We start from the raw sequence: 20,181 nt of genomic DNA, 5'->3' as shown, positions 1-20,181 counted from the left end.
CCCTTGGGTATTAAAACATGAAATGTAATGGTACTTTGTGCAAAAAAATAGAAAAAATCAGGGCACTCACCAGCCAGTAGTAAAATTCACCAAACTTTAATAATCTTCCATAAAAATAGGTACTTGAACAGCATTTACAGACAGGGGTAGGGTAGATGGAATGTAGAAGAAATGAAGCGACGACCGTTTTGTGCTAAACGCACTTCATCAGGCTAAATCAGGGGGAAGCCTGATTAAGTGCATTTAGCACGAAACAGTCGTCGCTTCATTTCTTCTACATTCCATCTACCCTACCCCTGTCTGTAAATGCTGTTCAAGTACCTATTTTTATGGAAGATTATTAAAGTTTAGTGAATTTTACTACTGGCTGGTGAGTGCCCTGATTTTTTCTACTTTTTTGCACTATATTGGACTATTTGTTTAACAGTGAGCATCACCTGAATGCCAGATCATCTAGTTTGAGATCCAGTGATTTGGTGTATGTTCACACCTACAGAACGGTGCCGCTGCTTTTGAACTTTTATGCACTTTAATGGTACTTTGTGTTTCTTCTATGAACCCACTACTTTTTTAAAGCATTTTTTGCATTTGACTGTTAGGGAGATGTGTGCATATGTTAGTGAGGTTTCTACTGAGTCCAGTCCCAATTCAGTATTGGTGGCAGCGTGTATTGAGGGTGGAAGTACTGTGTTGGGAAGTGATTTATGCTCAGTTTGCAGTCGTGGTGAAAGGTGAGTGCAGTGAATTAACCCGACATCATGTGCTAGGACGGTGTGTACATGACACTCTTCTTCCGAGGATGGCGGAACTACTGCTACATTTGAAATTTTGCTATCCATTGGTCAAATCTAGAAGGCTATTAGTATGGCCTACCCATATAACAGTTCCAAATACACACTACATTGAACATAAGGGCTTTTAATAACAGAAAAACACACCCATGCAGTTACGGAGCAGTGCTGTGAATACTGTGTCAGGGCATTTTATGTTTCACTGTGGAAGTTGTAGTCATAACCAGAAAATATACCTTTAAAGATCATGATAATTCTGTTATGATAAAGTAAGCATATGGCAAAAGCAGCTGCGGGATAACACTGACAATGTTATTCCTGCCATTCACATCTGCCAAACCATACGGGAACAGATTACCATTTTCACAGAACTATAAAACAACATGTAAAACAGATATCTCTACTTACCCCAGTCTGCGTCACTTATTCTTGCAAAGGAGCGATCCCTCAAAATTCTGCAGAAAGTAATATCATACAAAGGGTTAATCAAAGAAAAGGATGAGAATATGCATTCAGTAAGGAAAACAGAAATCCACTTAGAGGGAGTTTTCTTCACATGCTCATCAATTATACTGCCATTATTAGCTTGCACCTACCTAACGTACATTAGTTAGTAATTTGTGACCAGCTGCTACCTGAAGTATACACCGAGAGGTCTGCAAGTATACATAAAGGATACAATCTGAGCACCTCTCTGTGGCCTCTTTGCCAAAAGCCAATGCGGAGAACAATAGGTAATACGGATTCCTATACTGTATCCATTACAGGTCCTATACATCCCATTTGAAACTGTAGAGATGTAGAACAGCTAAGGCCCAGTTCACATCTGCGCACATGTTTCCATTCGGGGAGTCTGCTTGGGGACTATAATGGAGTCTGTCTGGTTTCCTCACGAAAAATGTGGATAGAAAAGTGCTGCTTAAAGGACCTCTCTCTCCGCATATTTCATGCAGATAGGGGAACAGAATGGCCTGAACACAGATGGGAACTGGGCCTAAGGAAGAAAAAAGACAAAAAGGAGAAAGGGGAAGAGACCCCACATAACATTTGTTTATGGATGATGAAAATTAAACCATCATTGGGGTACCCAGGTAGAAAAAGAAAGTTTGTTCACAATGCAATAAAATGCTCTATTTGTAGCCACATCTGTCAGTGGTTGTGAATTAGCAGAATAGCACTGAACGCACCTCTGTTATTTCAGGCAAAATAACGGAAATCATGACAGTCCCCTAGGGAATCAGGTTCGCTGGATACAGTTGTAAATGGGATCCACAACCATCGTCTAAGACAGATTCATGGCCATTTCCCACTACTGAGGGGATATACTATGTCAGTCTTAACATTGTGAATGCTATTGGCAGAAGCGCCAGATTTTTTTTAAGAGGCTTCCAAGCTCTTAAATTCTGCGACTGAATTTAAGGTATAGTAGAGATATCAAACTGTACATGAGATACTTAGTAAAATTAGTGAAAAAAATGAAATTTTAAACAACTGGTGAAGGGTCAAAAAATAAGATTCCAGATTGGGTCACCATAAACCTCAGTATAAGCATAGATCGCACTAGTATACCACAAAGTCATTGTAAGGGTCAATGCACACGGAGTTTCTGGGTGCGGATTCTGACCCGGAATCCGCACGGGAAAAGGGACTTCAATGGGAGGCTTTTCTTCCCGCCCGGATTCCACGTCAAAATCTGCGCCCAAAAACTGTGTGCATTGACCATAGGACGTAAACACCGCGATTTGCCCGCGGCGGAAACGTTGTGGGAAAAATCGCGGCGTTTTACAGTGCAAGCAAAGGGGATGGGATTCATGCAAATCCCATGCCCACTTTGCGGAAAAAAACGCAGTGCGGACATGCTGCGATTTTCAAAACCGGTGCAGTTTAGAAAATCGCAGCATGTCAATTATATCTATGAAAACGCCGGCGGCTTTCCCATAGATATAATTGTAACAGAAAGTCCACGGAGAAAAACTCCACAGACTTGATGTTGAAAGCACTGCGGAAAGAACTACGATGCGTCCATGCTGCGGTTCTTTACGCAGCACTTTAGCGCTGCAATTACGGCCCGAGGGGCCTTAGCCTAAAAGACTTAAAGACGAAGGGGCAGATTTTTTTTTTTTTTAAGGCTTTTTCACCAGTTTTCAACTGTACAAGACATAAAAACTAATAATTTGCGGCCACCTTTACCACTTTCCCAAAAAGGCTTGATAAGATCGAGCAATTTCATAGGCCCATAGGTCCCACAAAATTTATTATTCTTTATTAAATAAATCTGGCGTAAAGTGACAGATGAAAGGTATGTGAGCACTTCATATCTGAGACGCACCCATCGCCAGCCCCAGGGCTATAAAGACTGGCGTGAGTAATGCCATTCTTCATACATCTGACCCAATCAGTCGCCAAAAAAATTACTTTTCTTAGGCTAAGGCCCCATATTGCAGAAACGCAGCTTTTTTTGTTGCAGATTTTGCAGCAGTTTTTTGAGCCGAAGCCAAGAGTGGAATGAGCAGACGGTAAAAGTATAAGGATTTCCTATTTGTTTGCCATTCTTTGTTTGCCACGCAGCAAAATCTGCAACAAAAAACATCTGCAACGTGGGGCCTCAGCTCAGGTCTGTTCCAGATTATTTTATCTGTGGCCCATGGTCTAAAGAAAGGCAAAGTGGTTTTTAGGCTTAGTGGCAAAAGTTGGAATTGCAAGATTTTTAGGATTTTTTTTTTTTTTTTTAAATATAGCTATTAATTTGAAAAATTGAAAACAACAATCACCAAAAATTCTTTAAAAAATATGTTGAACATTAAAACATGATTTTAAAAAAATATATATGAAAATATGTCCTTTCCTGGTGACACATTACCTTTAAAAGAAGATGCCTGGCAGGATAAAAGGTTTTCTAAAAGAGACCGTTTAGGCTGTCACTAGGTAAAGAAGATGGGACCATGGAGGACCCGGTAAACCTCAGAGCTCCAGTGACGGGGGTATTGGTGAAATAAATAATGCCTATTTAATTTTTAACCCATTCTACCCCTTTTAAAACCATTTAATGCTGTCAGATAACCACTTTAAGCATTGTACAGCAGCTGAATTATGCAGCATCCGGAAAGTAAAATTGAGAACGGACGTCTCAGAGTAATTTAACTTTACCATGGTAACAATTAAAAGCATGCAAGAAAGAACAAAAGGAGAGTTAAGCGCAGAAGAAATACGGTTAGAAAAGAAATGGTGTAGCGAGGTGGTGAATTAAATGTCAGGTGAATTTCTTTTCATTACAGATTTTTCCTTTGATTTTGCCTACATAGCCCCTCATTAAATGGGCAGTGTACAATAACAGGCTTGACCTTTCCAGAAGTTATTGTGGTCAGAAGGGTCTGCCGCAAAGGATGCATATACCGCAATACAGATGCAGATTAGATACAAGCATCAGGAACAAAAGTTAATGTCTTGACATTAATAGAATGCCATTTGTCTCTGCAATAAACTTTGCTTTATAAATACAATTAATGTAGTTCAAGCACTTTACATGGCAAAAGCTATAAATTCCTCAGCCCCTGTGACTGAAACACAGGGCACTGGAGGTAAACCAAGGAGGAGTGTGACAAACATATAATGGCAGACATATGGTATCATGCTGAGGGGCTTTGAGGATCAAGACGTACACGTTTACAGGGGCCAAGAGTATGACCAATCAGCTGAAAAATGACTTTTAGGCTGAGGTTCCATGTTATGGAAAATAAGGCTTTTTTGTTGCAGATTTTGGAGGAGTGGCTTTAGAAGAAGGGAGAAGCATAAGTGCTTACTTAGTTTTTCCATTCCTGTCGAAGCAACTATTAAAGGGATCCCATCATTCCAACACATTTTTTATGACTAACACGTCGGAATAGCCTTAAGAAAGGCTATTTTTCTCCTACCTTTCATTGTCTTCTCCGCGCCGCCGTTCGCCCGAAATCCCGTTTTTTGTCGGTATGCAAATGAGTTCTCTCGCAGCACTGGGGGCGTCCCCAATGCTGCGAGAGAACTCTCTCCAGCACCACCTCCATCTTTGTCAGCAACGGCCTCTTCATCTTCTTCTTCCGGCGCGTGGTGGGTCAAAATTCAACGCATGCTCAAGTCGGCTCTGCCAGCAGGTCACAGGCAGAGTCAATTTCACATGCGGGCGGACATTTTTTTGTGGCCACTTACACGAGTAGGCGCAGTACGCTCTGTACTCCATAGAACTACAGGAGCATACTGTGCCTGCTCGCATAAGCGGCCACAAAAAAATGGCCACCCACATGTGAAGTCAGCCACCGCGCACCGGAAGAAGAAGATGAAGAGGCCATTGTTAACGAAGATGGAGGCGGCACTGGAGAGAGTTCTCTCGCAGCATTGGGGATGCCCCCAGTGCTGCGAGAGAACTCATTTGCATACCGACAAAAACTGGGATTTCAGGCGAACGGCACCGCGGAGAAGACAATGAAAGGTAGGAGAATAGGCTTTCTTAAGGCTATTCCGATGTGTTAGTCATAAAAAAATGCTTTTGAATGATAGGATCCCTTTAACTTTGGCTCAAAAAAAAAAAACAAAAAACGCAGCACTATGTGGGGACTCAGCCTAAGGTCCCTTGCAGACGACACTGGCCATGACCCATTCATTTCTATGGGCCCATACACATGACTGTGAATTACACAGTCCAGTGTGTGGGCAGAGAGTCTGGGCCGCAAAATATGGAACAGGTCCTATTCCTGACCTATTTTGCGTCCCTTGCTTCCACGGCCCATGCCTTTAATTAACAGCCACAGAAAAGCAAAAACAGTCGTCTGCAACAAGCCTTAAAATCATCAAAATTGCTCTGCACAAATAATCATTTTAGGCCCGTGTCCAGCCCTCTTGAAGTATACCATATTGCTTAAAAAAAAGCTTTCTCTACACTGCTCAATTATGAGGCCATCCTGTATTTGATGAGGTATAATGATACAATGTTGTTGCTTTATCCAGTATAAGGATTAGATATTAGCGCTCAAGCCAGTTAAATGATCAGTCCAAGATCCAAAAAATTTACTCCGTTTTCTCAACAATGTGGTATTTTTTCCATTTCCAAACGTCATCTATGTTCATAAATATGTAGCTACAATCTACAAAAAGAATCTGTATACAGTTACTAGTGGAAAGGACTTTTTCCTCTAATAACCTGTCCTCCGCAGATAAGCCTTTTGCTTCTTAACCTGGAAACTACAGAACAAACTGAAGACGCCTTGTTATAAAGAAGGAGGAACTGAGCAGATTGATGAAAACGTTTATTAGAACTTGTCACTGATTCATTAAAATCCTTCTTCATTCTTTGCTATAAAGTCAATGAGGAGTGACTGACAGCTTGTCCTCTATGACTGTCCACCGAGCAACTAGGAATAGGCACCTCACACAATAAATTATCTATAACCTAATTAAAATAATAAGTCTCAGGGTGAAACCTCTGCAAAAATACATATCTATAGACCACACGAAAAAAGAAATACAGAAGCCCACACCATTCATATAAAGAGCGTATAGCTTTACTAACATAAAAGAAAAGAAAAAGTAGAACCCGAAAACGTTTAAAAGCAATTACATACATAGACAACCCCAAAATAAGACAATATTCAATCCCCAATAAGAACAGAAAGCTTTCCCATAACACAAAGGTGGCTAGCTCTACAATTCATGAATAATCCAACTTCCACCATAAATAAATACATACACCTATATGAATACATGTATTGATAATGAAAATAAATATAGAATATAGATATAGGAGTTCATACTCAGAAAAAAACAAATCTCACATGTATGAGTGACTCATAAAAAAAAAAAAAAAAAAATTCTGCATTTTTCGAGTGAAAACCATAATACCATCGAGTATAAGCCGAACTTTTCAGCCCAGTTTTTGTGCTGAAAAAGCCCCCCTCGGCTTATACTCGAGTCAGCAAAAAAAAAAATAATAATAATTTTATTTATTTATATTTATTTATTTTTTAGGAGGGGGGGGGGGGGTTATGACCAGCCACAATATCAATGTATAGAATCTCCCATAAAATAGTGCAAAAAAAAAAAAAAAAGATTTAAAGAAAAATAAAAGTTCTAAATCACTCCTTTCCCTAGAATACATACAAAAGTAGAGAATGACTATGAAACACATACACATTAGGTATCCCTGTCTCTGAAAGTGCCCGGTCTACTATACTGAATATAGGGGATCTGCAGTGCTCCTGTTCCGTTGGGAAGGGGTTAACAGGAACACTGCAGATACCCTATATTCAGCCAGACTGAATTCCAAGTGGGGGAAGAAAAAAAAACAGTCCTCAAAGCTCGGGGAAGGGACAGAGACAAACAAAACACCCCCTCCCCTTTCCCAGCACCTACTGCACCCAAAAACTCCGACCATTTTAATTTTTGACATTTTCCAGTAGCTGCTGCATTTCCCTCCCTAGGCTTATACTCGAGGCAATAAGTTTTCCCAGTTTTTTGTGGTAAAATTAGGGGCCTCGGCTTATATTCGAGTCGGCTTATACTCGAGTATATACGGTAATTGCTTTTTAAGCGGATTAGGTTTCTATTCCTCGGGTTCCCAAGCAGACCCAAAGCCGAACTCTAATGTGAACCTAGCGCCAGGGGTCAGGATGCAGTCTATGACTGGGCATACAGAGATAACAGTCAAATCAGTGATAGGACCGCCTCCTTGACTTTATAGCAAAGGAAAAGCAAAAGGATTTCACGGAATAAAATTATCTTCAATTATTTCTCCATTATTAAAGCTGTTGTCCATTATGAGCACTTATCCCTTATTCACAGAGCAAGGGATAAGTGTTCGCTCTCGGAGTCCTCCAGTGATCAGTAGGATGGGGGACTGAAACCAACCTTGTAAATAGAGCACCGCATCACTTGGGTGATAAGCTACATTGACTACTATAGGGTTGCCAGAACTGTAAGCCCTAGCAGTGCCTGTAACCCCATAGAAGTGATGGAGCACTGATCACACAAAAGCAATGTAGCTCCATTCACAAAGATGCCTTAGGAGAAGACTTCCAGTCCCCCATCCTCCTGATCAGTGAGAGACCCAGAGATCAGGCCTCCAGCAATCGATCACTCGGGGATAAGTGTCCATATCGGACAGCCCCTTGAAACCAAGTACATCTTATGGCTGTGCACCTACACTATGAGAAAATTGCACGTTTATATTATTCATACCCCCGTTAGGTGAAAATGCTCCTCAGACACAGCTGAAAAGAACATCAAACAAGTACTTTAATTTTATGGTGTTTTTATTTGTTTTTTTGCCCTTTATTTCTGTAGGAAAGCTTTGTCACCCACATGTTATCCTGCCCTTTATATGCATAGAGAATGGGACTAAAATGCCACGTCCTTCTAAAGTACTGTAAACTAAAAGCAATTCGCTTGTGATTGAGGATTGCTTTGCTGTAACTTTGTCTTTTTAACCATTTACAGAAGTAGAAAATTCTAAAAATGCATTTTTTAAGCATTTGCTTGTGAGTACTTACATCTATATTAGAAGTGTTAGAATAGCCAAAATTGGTAGGGGTCAAAAGATGCAAGATAAAGATACATTTCACCCTACAGAAGCTTGAAGGTCTGTCTCCTACCATGTAGTGTTTCCTACCATCCGCTTTAACTATATTAGCCTGAGGAAAGACTGTCAGAAAACATTACGCTTGCATTTTTGAAAAGATCATAGTCTTTCTGAATCTTATTTTGAAACCTACAGTATATCTGCTAGTAGCAAAATTCTAAGCACAAACGAACCGTCTACTGTGTCTTCCACATTCTCACTACAATGCACTATTCCTCAGAAGACTCACAACACAATGCAAAATCCTGCAGAAAATAAAACAGATCTCCTGGTCGATCCAGTGGCTGCCAAGGTGTTGAGCGTGCAAATGGGTTCACGTCCACATTGTGGAAACACAGTTGTTGTTTTTTTGAGTCAAGGCCAGGAGTGGATTGAAGAGAAAAGAGAAGTGTAAGAACTTCCTATATATTTCTTATTACCTTTGTAGCCACTTTTGGCTTTGGCTCAAAAAACCACAACAAAATCTTAGCCTCAAGGGAACCTGTCAGGTGTCTTTCATCCATAAACTGACCACATCACGCTAGGGATCAAGTAATTCCCTTTCTGTTGGTGTTCCTCATGTACTATTGTAGTAAAGAAAACAGCAATTCTCCCATTATTTTTAGGATTTAGGTTTTGTTTGTTTTTTTAACCCTGAACAGTTGTTTTTTTTTTATTGACCATGGCATCTAAGGGATTAAACAACTGGAACCCATGTAATCTCTGATCCCAGCCATTGCATTGAAGGGTCAGGAGTACATTACAGGTGAATCTGGTCGTGCCCAGACCATCGCTACTAATGCACAGCATAAAGCTTTATATTTATACAATGCTGCCTGTGCCATACATTTACAGCAAGCAGAGAGAACGGGTTCAGTCATAAGGACTTTAAGTAAATAATGAAAAATCCTCAATGAGTTTTGGACCCATTATACTCTTGAGCAAAGAAAGAGGGAAAAAGTTACTGTATTTTACTCGAGTATAAGCCGACCCAAATATAAGCCGAGGCCCCTAATTTTACCACAAAAAACTGGGAAAACTAATTGACTCGAGTATAAGCTGAGGGGAGGAAATCCATCATTGCAGATAAAAAGTCTGGTCATGTGCATTACAGCTTAGTAACTCCATGTGCCTCAAAGTAATTGCAGTTAACCCCATCATGTCCCTCACATTAACCCCCTGTGTGCCTCACATAAGAGTTACTGATATGTGGGACATATGGAGGTAATAAATAGGTCAGTTTATAAAGTAGCTCACATGCTGAAAAAGTGTGAGCATCCCTGTCCTATAGTATCTTTCTTCTGCCTGACATCTGCTGCTGTGTGGGAACATACTCTTGCCTAACAAAGCCAAGAAGGCTCTAGTTCAAGGAAATAGCCAGGCAGACTACTGAGAGGGTCACAGGACAGAAACAAAGTAAAGGACTAAACAACAAGCTACTACTATTGGAAACGCAATAATGTGACAATTTTGAGATGATGAGGATGAGTTTCAAGCTTCTTCAAGCTTTTTAGTATTTCCCATTCCAGTTTACGGTATTTTGCATTGGCCAAAAAATTGTGGAAGATGAAGAAAATATAAAATGTATAAAACCTGATCCATATTAGAAGGGTTTGTAAAGTTGTTGGCAAGAGAATACTTCATTGATTGATTTGCCAGAGAGAGCTGAAAGAGGACAGGTTTAGCAGAGGCAAAGAATTCTTCCTTCTCTATCGTTGTGTGCTTTATGTTTCTTCCTACACCAGCCATAAAAAGATCCTGACCTGTTCTATCGCTGGCAGCTGAACCAGTTAGTTACAGCATACATCTTCTAGCAGCGAAGGAACTCTATTCCAGTGAAAGGGTCCCAGTTTCCTCATTGTAATGAATGAATCATGGTCCCTGCTCTCTCCCCAATTCCTCTTCCTCTATGTTTATATGTCATTCAAGGAAACGCCAAATCTAGAATTCTTGGAATAAACAAGTAATAAAGAATCCAACCGTTCTCTACAGAGCGACATCTCACATTTCTAGCATTGCTGTGCCATGTAACATAATGGTATCCAAACCTAAACTCAAAGTATGAAAAACAGATTTAAAGCTAATACAACACAATCTACAAAACAATTCTACCGCAGCTTCTAGGAGAGTTCGGCTATGCAATTTGCCTTGCTAACTTTTTGCTGCATTCTTCAGGGACATAAGATATAATGTTTATTGAACAAGACAGAAGCAAAATTAAAACGTATATCAGATCTCTTCCAGTCACAGCAAATATGCGGCACACTTAAAATTAAAATAAGCTCTGCATGGAAATGCTCTTCTTTGAGGAATCTGGCGCAGCGTTTTGCACAGGTGTTGTCCTATATCATTAGCCGCTATGCAACTACAAAGATGACAAGAGAACAACAGGATGAGAGGCAAAGCTACGGCATGTGATGCTAATCTGTGCACGCTGGAGACAGGAACAGCGCACAGTAACCTAGATAAAGGCACAAACTTCATTCTACACTAGCCTTGTGAGTACACGCTCTGCAAATTATTTACAACAAAAGCCATTTAGTAGAGAACAACACTCAATCCCACGTGAGCAGAAAAGAAACACAAGCAAAGTAAAACTCTGGATACTCACCCTGCATTGTTTATTACAATATCTAAAAAATAAAAAGGACAATATATTAAAGATGAAGTAAATAAGTATACAAAGATTTACATCATATACAGCATTTGCTTGCAGAATGTAAAGCTCTTATTTTTTCACATGTAAACACTGAACTTAAAGGGATTCAATCATTAAAATGCAATTTTTTTTTGTCCCTAACATGTAGGAATAGCCTTAAGAAAGGCTATTCTTCTCCTTTCTCCTTTCTTTAGATGTCTTCTCCGCGCCGCCATTCGCAAGAAATCCCGGATTTCTTCTGCATGCAAATGAGTTCTCTTGCAGCACTGGGGGCGGTCTCCAGCACTCGAACATTACTAGGGGCGTCCCCAATGCTGCAACAGAACTCTCCAGCGCTGCCTCCATCTTCACCTGGAATGGCCTCTTTCCGCAACTTCTTCTGGTGCTGGCTTCAAACTTCTAGGCATGTGCAGTCGGCACTGCCATCGGGCCTCGGGCAGAACCGACTGCGCATGCCCGCTGCAATTTTCCTGTGGCCGCTTATACAGTAAACTGGTTTAAGCGGCCATTTTCTTGCCCGAGGCCCGAAAGCTGAGTCGACTGCACAGGCCTAGAAGTTTGAAGCCAGCTCTGGAAGAAGATGCGGAGAGAGGCCATTCCAGGTGAAGACAGAGGTGGTGCTGGAGATTTCTCTTGCAGCTTTGGGGATGCCCCCAGTACTGTTTGAGTGCTGGAGACTGCACCCAGTGCTGTGAGAGAACTCATTTGCATGCAGAAGAAAACCTGGATTTCTACCTAACGGCAGTGTGGAGAAGACCTCTTAAGGTAGGAGAAGAATAACCTTTCTTAAGGCTATTCCTATGTGTTAGGGAGAAGAAAATTGCATCTTAATTATTGTATCCCTTTAAAACTGGATCAAGGAAGTCTTCAAACTGCTACCATCTCACCAGATGGAGATGCGGAGACCTCCATCAATGTGTAGAATAATGGGGCCTCTTTTGGGAGAGGATATTAACTAAATAAAGGGAGCCTATCAGGAGGTTTTTCTACCATAATCTGGTACCATCATGTGCAAGTTGAAGTCATTCTCTTTCCATTATTTAAATCTTTCTGCTGCGGCAAAGTGAAGTTCTAAAGGTTTGATCAGATTAAAGCTAAGGCTCCATTGGAAGATCCGCAGCTCTACAGTGCTGCGGGAACGCATCACGGTTCTTCCTGCAGTGCTTTAAACAGAATGTTTGCTGAGTTTTCCTCCGCGGACTTTCTGTTACAATTAAATCTGGGGAAGCCACTGGCGTTTTCATAGATATAATTGGCATGCTGTGATTCCCAAAACCACACCGATTTTGGAAATCCCAGCGTGTGCAAGCGGTGCTTTTTACCGCAAAGTGGGCATGGGATTCACAAGAATCCCATTCACTTTGCAGTTACTGTAAAACGCTGCAATTTTTCCTACAGTATTTCCACTGGGAGCAAATCATGGTGTTTCTGGCTTGTGGGGCCCTGGCCTAAAAGTTCTATGCAAATAAACCTAAGAAATCACATAAGACATGGAGCAGATTCAGCCTTGTCACCCTGTCCTCCTAGTATTCACTCCTCCTGGGGTGTGAATAACATCTCCATCACAGATTGCTCACTCCCTGATGTTATGAAGGAGATTAGCAAGGGGACAACGTGACTAAGCTGAAGCTGTGACTTCATTTGCATGGGACTTTTTATGATTTTAGACATTTATAACTTCACTTTGATTTGCTTTGCTTTAACTGAAAGATCACGAGCAGAATGGAAAGGGAATTACTTCAAGCTGTACATGATGGGACCAGCTTATGAAGGAGAAACACCCCAACAGGTTTTCCCTAAATCTATCACTGCTATCTGCTCACACATAAAGGTTATAGGTATTTAGGCTCGCTTTATTGGAATAAGGAAATGTGTGTGTGACATCAAGTGACTGGCCAACCATTTAATGTATATTGATAGCCTAAGTCAAAGGAAAACAAAATCAGGTGTATTAGATTTTGTCGTGCCTGATCCTTTGATTTTTAAAGCAGCTGGGAAATTTTAGAATGTCACCATGTACACTCTGCTAGATAAAAAGAAGTCCTTCTTGGTGGAACAGGGGAACTTGCTCTAGCATCATCTTTTGGAAGGAAGCCCCCCCCCCTAATGAAACCTAGAAGTATAACCTGTGAATAGAGCCAACAATAAATAACTCCTCCAAAGGAAACCATATGAGGCAAACCAGCTTCTTTGAAGCAACGTGTCATTAATAAGACATAGTACCCCTTTCGACACACATGTATACTGTCTACAAATAAGTATTTGGACACCAATGCAAATGAAGATATCTGCAGTCGTGATGTACATCACGCCTTCCGCCTTTAAATAGGAAACAGCACTGGCATTAGTCGCATGCAAGATGCCACGAAGTGCAGAGTTGTAGGATTTTGTGAAAGGGGTAATTGTGAGGTACTACAGAAATGGTCGATCCTTAAGGGACATAGCAAGCGAACAGAATTACCCAAAATTGACAGTGGCCTATGTGATTACGAAGTGGAAGGTGAACGGTGATTGTTGGAATGTGCCCAGAGTCGGCAGACCCCCGAAACTGGGAGATAGAGACCGAGGAGTGCTGGCCAGAGAAACCGCACCCAACCGATGGCTCACATACACCAGGAGTTTCACCAGACATCCGGGAGTATTGTGTCAATCAATACCATCTGTAAGGAAGCATCTGCTGGGTTCTACCAACTATTGGATATGAATACATGTTGTTTTTATTCTACCACAGGTGTCCAAATACTTATTGGTAGACTGTGTATGACCTCTTATCCAGTCAGCCACTACCCTGCTACACGCAAAAAGAGACAATTACCTCAAAACAGCCATGTCAGGATGGGTTCCTCTTCTTTTGGGGGAATTATTCTGGCTTGCCTTTATTTCCATATTATGCTACTAGGTTTCATGAAAACCAGACGCTGAGCTATAGGGAATCATCTCCCGAATAGTTGGCACTAAAGCAAATTCTGCTTTACCAAGGAAGACTTATTTGCCTACTGCCACCCTATTTTTTTTTTTTTTTTATGTAGATTGTGAGCCCCATATAGGGATCACAATGTACATCTATTTTCCTATCAGTATGTCTTTGTAGAATTGGAGGAAATCCACACAAACACGGGTAGAACATACAAACTCCTTACAGATGTTGTTCCTGGCAGGATTCGAACTTCAGGACTCCAGCGCTGAAAGATTGCAGTGCTAACCACTGAGCCACCGTGTTGCCCCTACTCCCACCCTATTTGTCCTTAGACTTTTGATGGAAACATTATGAAAACCATTTTGTAATCCAGTCAAAAATAGAAATAAAATTACCTATTCTCCCAAATGCATCCAGGGCCGCTTGAATAAGCTTCTCTCCTGCTTCTACCGAATCTACAATAACAAAAAAGAAAAAGTCAAATCTGTATAAACCATTTATTTTGCATAGATTAAGAACAATGTCCTGATTTTTCCAATCTATAGCTGTTATGTTAACATTGTCATGTTTTCCCCCGCTGCTTGAAAACACTCCACATTTCCACATAATAACATAGAGCATCTCAGGAGTGGGGAACACATGTCCTTGCAATGACAGATGACTTTTAAAGACGGCTTGTTCCAGACAGTGAGTGACAGGACCACATACCAGGCGGACTGTTTGCAGCACAAAATTATCTTTATCCCTGGAAACTTGGTCTTCAGTGGGGAAACCATAAGATACTATAATGCTGAATACCACTATCACAATACCTTAAAAAGGGTATCTGGTATAAAAATGTATTTTACACCCGTATAAGGGATTCTGACATTGCAGGTCATCCTCATCTATTAGCCAGAACAGGCAATGCTATATGGACAGCTCATTCATTTTGTTGAGAACTGGTCAATGTCTTATTTTCCCTGTTATGATGTTGAAGGGAATTTAAAGGGGGTGCCCAGGTTCATAACATTATGGCTGCAGTACACCTCTCTACAGGAAGTATCTAGTATTGCAGCTCACTTCCACCAAAATGAATGGAGCTGAACTGTAATACCTGTAAGCCATTTCCCTCACAGACCACCAACAGGGGGAAATGCAGCAGCTGCTGGAAAATTTCAAAAATTAAAATGGTCGGAGTTTTTGGGTGCAGTAGATGCTGGGTGATGGGAAAGGGGAGGGGGTATTTTTTGTTGTGTGTCTGCCCCTTCCCTGAGCTTGAGGACTGGGGTTTTTCACCCCACTTAGAATTCAGCCTGGCTGAATATAGGGTATCTGCAGTGTATGTGTTTCATGGTAATTTTCTACTTTTGTATGTATTCTAGGGAAAGGAGAGATTTAGAACTTATTTTTTCATTTTTTTTAAAGCCTTTTTTTTTTCCCCCGACTATTTTATGGGAGATTCTATACATTGATATTGCGGCTGTCATAGACACCCCCATCTACACCCCCCCCCCCCCCCCCCCCAATTTTTTTTTTTTTTTTTTTTTTGCTGACTCGAGTATAAGCCGAGGGGGGCTTTTTCAGCACAAAAACTGTGCTGAAAAATTCTGCTTATACTCGAGTATATGCGGTAGTTGTATTCCCATCTTGGCATTCAGGCCTTAATCTATAGGATAAGCCATAAGTAAGTGATAAAACTGGTCCTGCGTCTATTACAGGAGCCTTATCTGCAGTGCCAAGTTATTCCTATATTCAAGTACAGTTGTGAATGGAGTCCTGGTTTCAAGCCAGATGTGGGGCCCAGAAGTAGGGCCTGCATTTATCAGCCCTTTAAGATGGCATGACACAAGCTACTGATATAACCATAAACGCTGAGACTGTCATACCTCTTAAAGACTAAGTGTATCCTTTTATTTTTCATGTGCACGTCTCGCCCTCCACACATGACGAATTTTCAAGGCAGCAAACATAACAACCGTTTTAAAAAGCTTATAACCATTTTTGGCTCCATTAACTCTCCATTGTGTCTTGCCCATCACACAACACAGATTGAAGGAACACTGCTATAGTAAAATAGTGGTGCTGTACTACACGTGCTCGACCAGCTAAGATAAGAACTGCAGAGGATGTAACGAACAGCAACCAAAAAGTAACAAACATTACATGGCACGTCCTGGTCCATTTCTTAAGGAAACACTGCTTTATGGTGACTTGTTCTAATGGTAAATAATTATTTTATATAAATAATATACATTATATAGAAAGTAATATCTTCCAGAAATCTCCCCTCCAAATTATATGTTAGCTTTTGAAAAGTCAGAGATGACTGACAAAAAAAAATCTTAATGCCATACATCCGTAATAAGATATAATAATAATGTGAGGGAATGCATAAATATATCTAAGAAGGCAAAGCAAAGGAAGCGTTTATGTGTAGTAACACCTACAGCCACACAGATCATATGAGAATGCTACCGCGAGAAAAGGCAGACCGTCACAGTCGCTTGTCAATTGCAAACAATGGCAAAGTCTGATACTCGGGCTCAGCAGGAATCTTAGTGGCCAATTTCAGACTCTGAGGACGGCATTCAGACAGCAATGATTCGACACTTCTCGAGACGCTGACCCTTGAGAGTGAGGGCATTCTGCTGCAGTGTCTTTTTAATGGAAAATAAATCCACTTGTGTGAAATACAAGCTTTTACTAATCCAGAATAAAAGCCAACATCAAGTACAAGTTGTAGACAAGCTTTGCAAAGTACAAAAAATAGATGTCTACGGCTTGTACATAAAACGAACTGACAACCTGAATTGGACTGTTTGGCAGCAGATTGAAAGAACCGCTCATTGTAAATGGTAACTATGTTACTAATGCTACCGAGGGGTCAACGTTATTACATAGGAAGTGCAGACAAAGGGGAAGAGGGATAAAGCAAGATTCACTATTGGATTTATTCATCAGGAAGCCTGTTCTAACAGGTGAAACGTGCGTCGGGTGTGTGTGACACTCTCTCTCCCCCTTCTAAAGGTATGCTCTGATTATTGTAATATGTGATTTGGATTGTTAGTAACAACACCGTTTGGTGTGCCTTGATGGAACATGATTTTACTGGGGTTCTTTTTCTCCCCTGAATATACTAAATCTTCTTAATTTCTCGGCACACCTTAGGTATTGTATATTTATTTAGGTGGCTGATACCCCATTATTCAAGTTTCTTTTGTATTATTCCATGCTCACTAGTTTACTGTGATACATTATACCTGGAGGAGTTGTGTCTTATTGGTCGGATATATGGTGTTTTTGTGGATGTCTTTTACGTCTCACTTCCCCCTTTGTAATGTTATATGTTTTTTATGTATTATGAAATAAAATTTCTTATACTTTAAGAATTTTTTCAGCTGTGGTTGTTTTTTTTGGCTAATTAGCATATGAGTAAAAACAGGCTCATTCAAAAACTACTGAGGCAATTTACGTACAAAAAGTATGTGTGGAATAGCCTTTCTAAAGGATTTTCCCAATGATAGAGCCCCTTTAATGCACCCCTCCATCTGCCTTCAGTTTAATGACCCCCTACATCTGCCCTCAGTTCCCCCCTCTTGCTCACACACACTGTCTCTTCTCTCTTCTTTATCTTGCATCAGTTTCCTTTCCCAGCAGCTTGCTCTTTCTATGTAACACAACTACACTGCCCCGTGTGGCTCTGCCCACTAACGAGTCTTATCATATCCTAGTGAACTAAAGGACCTTTCATGAGGTCCTTTAGCAGACTTGCCATTCAGCATCTACCTTTATCCTACACCCCATGCGGGCCGGACAAAGACAGAGGGCCGGATGTGGCCTGCGGGCTGTACAATGCCCAGGTCTGTTTTACACTATATAATTCTTAAGGCCTCATGCACAAGACCATGTGAACAGTTATTGCGCTGTTTTTCACGGCTAGCACATTGACACATTCCTTTCTCTGGCCCCATACACAAGACTGTATATTTTCACTGTCTGGTGTATTGGGCAGTAAACAAAACTCAAGACAAGGCTTATTCCTGTCCATTTTCCGGACCGTGCTCACTGGCCCCAATAAATGGAGCTGCAGAAGCGCGGCCGGTATCTGACGGGGACAAAAACGACATCAGTGTGCCTCCCGTGTCATTCGATCACAGTCGGCGACAAGCAGTCGGTCGTGTGCATGCCACCTAATACTGTATTACTTGATGCATAAATTTGTTCTATATTCACTTTTAAGGCAATTCAATTACTGAATTTTTAATAAATTAGAGGATTTTTACAGTTTCTGTCAGCCGTTTATGAAAGAATTGGAGGAGTCAGAGTCGTGCTGTAGAAAAATTGTTGTTTTTTTGGCTTACCGACTCCACAGCCCTGATTATAGCTCAACCCCATTTAGTTAAATGGGACTGACCTGTAAACTGTCTATGTGATCAATGAGTGTGAACTACTACTTTAAACAGCTGATCGGTGTGGGTACTGGATATGGGGCCCCATCTTACAATGATGAACAAACCTAGGGATATCTCATCAATATATTAGTCCTGGCTAAACCACTTTATAATATTCACATGTGGATGTAGGATTATACTGTAGTTTTGGCCACAATAACATATATTTGTGAACTTGTATATATGGGTTTCTTTTCTTATTGATCAAACCCATAAAAATAAATACATTTTATTACATACATACAAATATGTCCATTATACTACCGTATGTCTGCGGTAGAACTAGGCATTTATCCAGTACTCATTACCAACTTATTATGTACAGAATGTCCTTATACTAATAAAATATAATTTGTACACGTTACAGTGACTAACTGTATCAAAAGATGTAATAGATGTGACAACACGCAACTAAGCCAATAAACTTTCTTACCGTAATTGGCCACCGCTACTCCGCCTTTCGCTCTGATTTCTTCTACAACCTTGTCTGCCGCTGATGAACTTTTTCCATCGCCTTTGATGTCACCTCCTAGATCATTTACTGCAGAAATATTACAAAACCTACAGTTATTTTCAAGTAGACAGAAACATTGGAGAGACAGAAAATACATTGTTATAGCAACAGAAGACTACCTGAAAGTCTCTTTATACAGAAAGGGTAATTGCAAGTTTACAAGAGGGCTACAGGTGTAGACGGTAATAAAGGACTTATAAAAAGCAAGGAACAGTCAAATAATCTATTGTCAAAGAAGACCAAGATAGACGTAGAAGCAGACACATCCAATTATAAGACTCCATCCTAATCCAACATGTCCAATTACAATATTACTACTATATGAATGGAGAGATCAGGCTTAGGATCTTTTCACACCTATTCCTAGGTACACCTGTCCTAACCACGACATGGGGACATTTTCCTTAAGTAGAAGAAAAAAGGTTCTACCCATTATAGGTAGGAATTGTTTACTGTCCCTATGAGTCGAGCAAATCTGCTTCTTCTGATGGTTGCTAACTTGTCCAAGCACAAAAAGCCTTCCCATTTGTAAAGAGCCAGAGGGAGCACAGAGAACAGCCCTATACTAGTGGACCTGTACAAGCTTCTCGTACAGATGTAGAAACGTTTAAAGGGATATTCCCATCTCAACAAATTATCCCTTATTCATAGGATAGGGGATAACTTGGTCATTGGGGTCTGACAGCTCAGACCCCCACTGATCAGGATAATAAGGAAGATCAGCCTCCTGTTTTAAATGGAGCAGTGCATGGGCCAGCGCGCACCAGTCCATCCATTTCGATGTGAGTGCCAGAAATAACCAAGCACTACATTGCACCTATCTCCGACAGTGCCATTGAAATAAATGGAGTAGTGCATGCACTGGCCAAACCACTATATATGTACACTATAGATGCAGGTCTCAGATAAGTACATGCTCTAGTCACTGCTACGTAGAGAATATGATCATATTTATAGCTCCTTAGTCATCATTCTTTATGGAATCCAATGGGTTAAAACTGTGTCTTTTTTGCCAAATAAATGAAAGGCCATCCTTTTAATACAGGGACAGCTTGAGCATGTTAGCACTTTATCTAGGGCTCCCAGGTAACTATTTTTTTTTACCCTTTTAAGTATTATATACTTTATATCAATTGATAAGTTGGCATGACTGGATCATCACATTAATGTAGTGTCAGGCTAAGATTAAGTTCACACAGGGTTTTTTGGTCAGTATTTTGAGCCTGTATCCGCCTCAAAATCCTGACCAAAAAGACGGCTACCATTGAAATCAATGGGAGCCGGT

General features: G+C 40.7%; 1 protein-coding gene across 1 annotated transcript in view; it reads right to left on the bottom strand.

Annotated features, from left to right (window-relative positions):
- The window catches only part of HSD17B4 (hydroxysteroid 17-beta dehydrogenase 4), a 249,032-nt gene that overhangs the window by 176,041 nt on the left and 52,810 nt on the right, over positions 1 to 20,181 (bottom strand). The window contains exons 3-6 of the mRNA XM_075272298.1: positions 18,816 to 18,923; positions 14,345 to 14,404; positions 10,985 to 11,006; positions 1,200 to 1,246 (exon numbers count right to left, since the gene is read on the bottom strand). Coding sequence (XP_075128399.1) covers positions 1,200 to 1,246; positions 10,985 to 11,006; positions 14,345 to 14,404; positions 18,816 to 18,923 — 237 coding nt within the window. The remainder of the gene's footprint in view (positions 1 to 1,199; positions 1,247 to 10,984; positions 11,007 to 14,344; positions 14,405 to 18,815; positions 18,924 to 20,181) is intronic.

This window comes from Leptodactylus fuscus, chromosome 1, assembly GCF_031893055.1.
Source record: "Leptodactylus fuscus isolate aLepFus1 chromosome 1, aLepFus1.hap2, whole genome shotgun sequence".
Classification (NCBI taxonomy): Eukaryota; Metazoa; Chordata; class Amphibia; order Anura; family Leptodactylidae; genus Leptodactylus; species Leptodactylus fuscus.
Note: the sequence above shows the minus strand (reverse complement) of the source record. Positions and strands in the feature narration are given on the sequence as shown.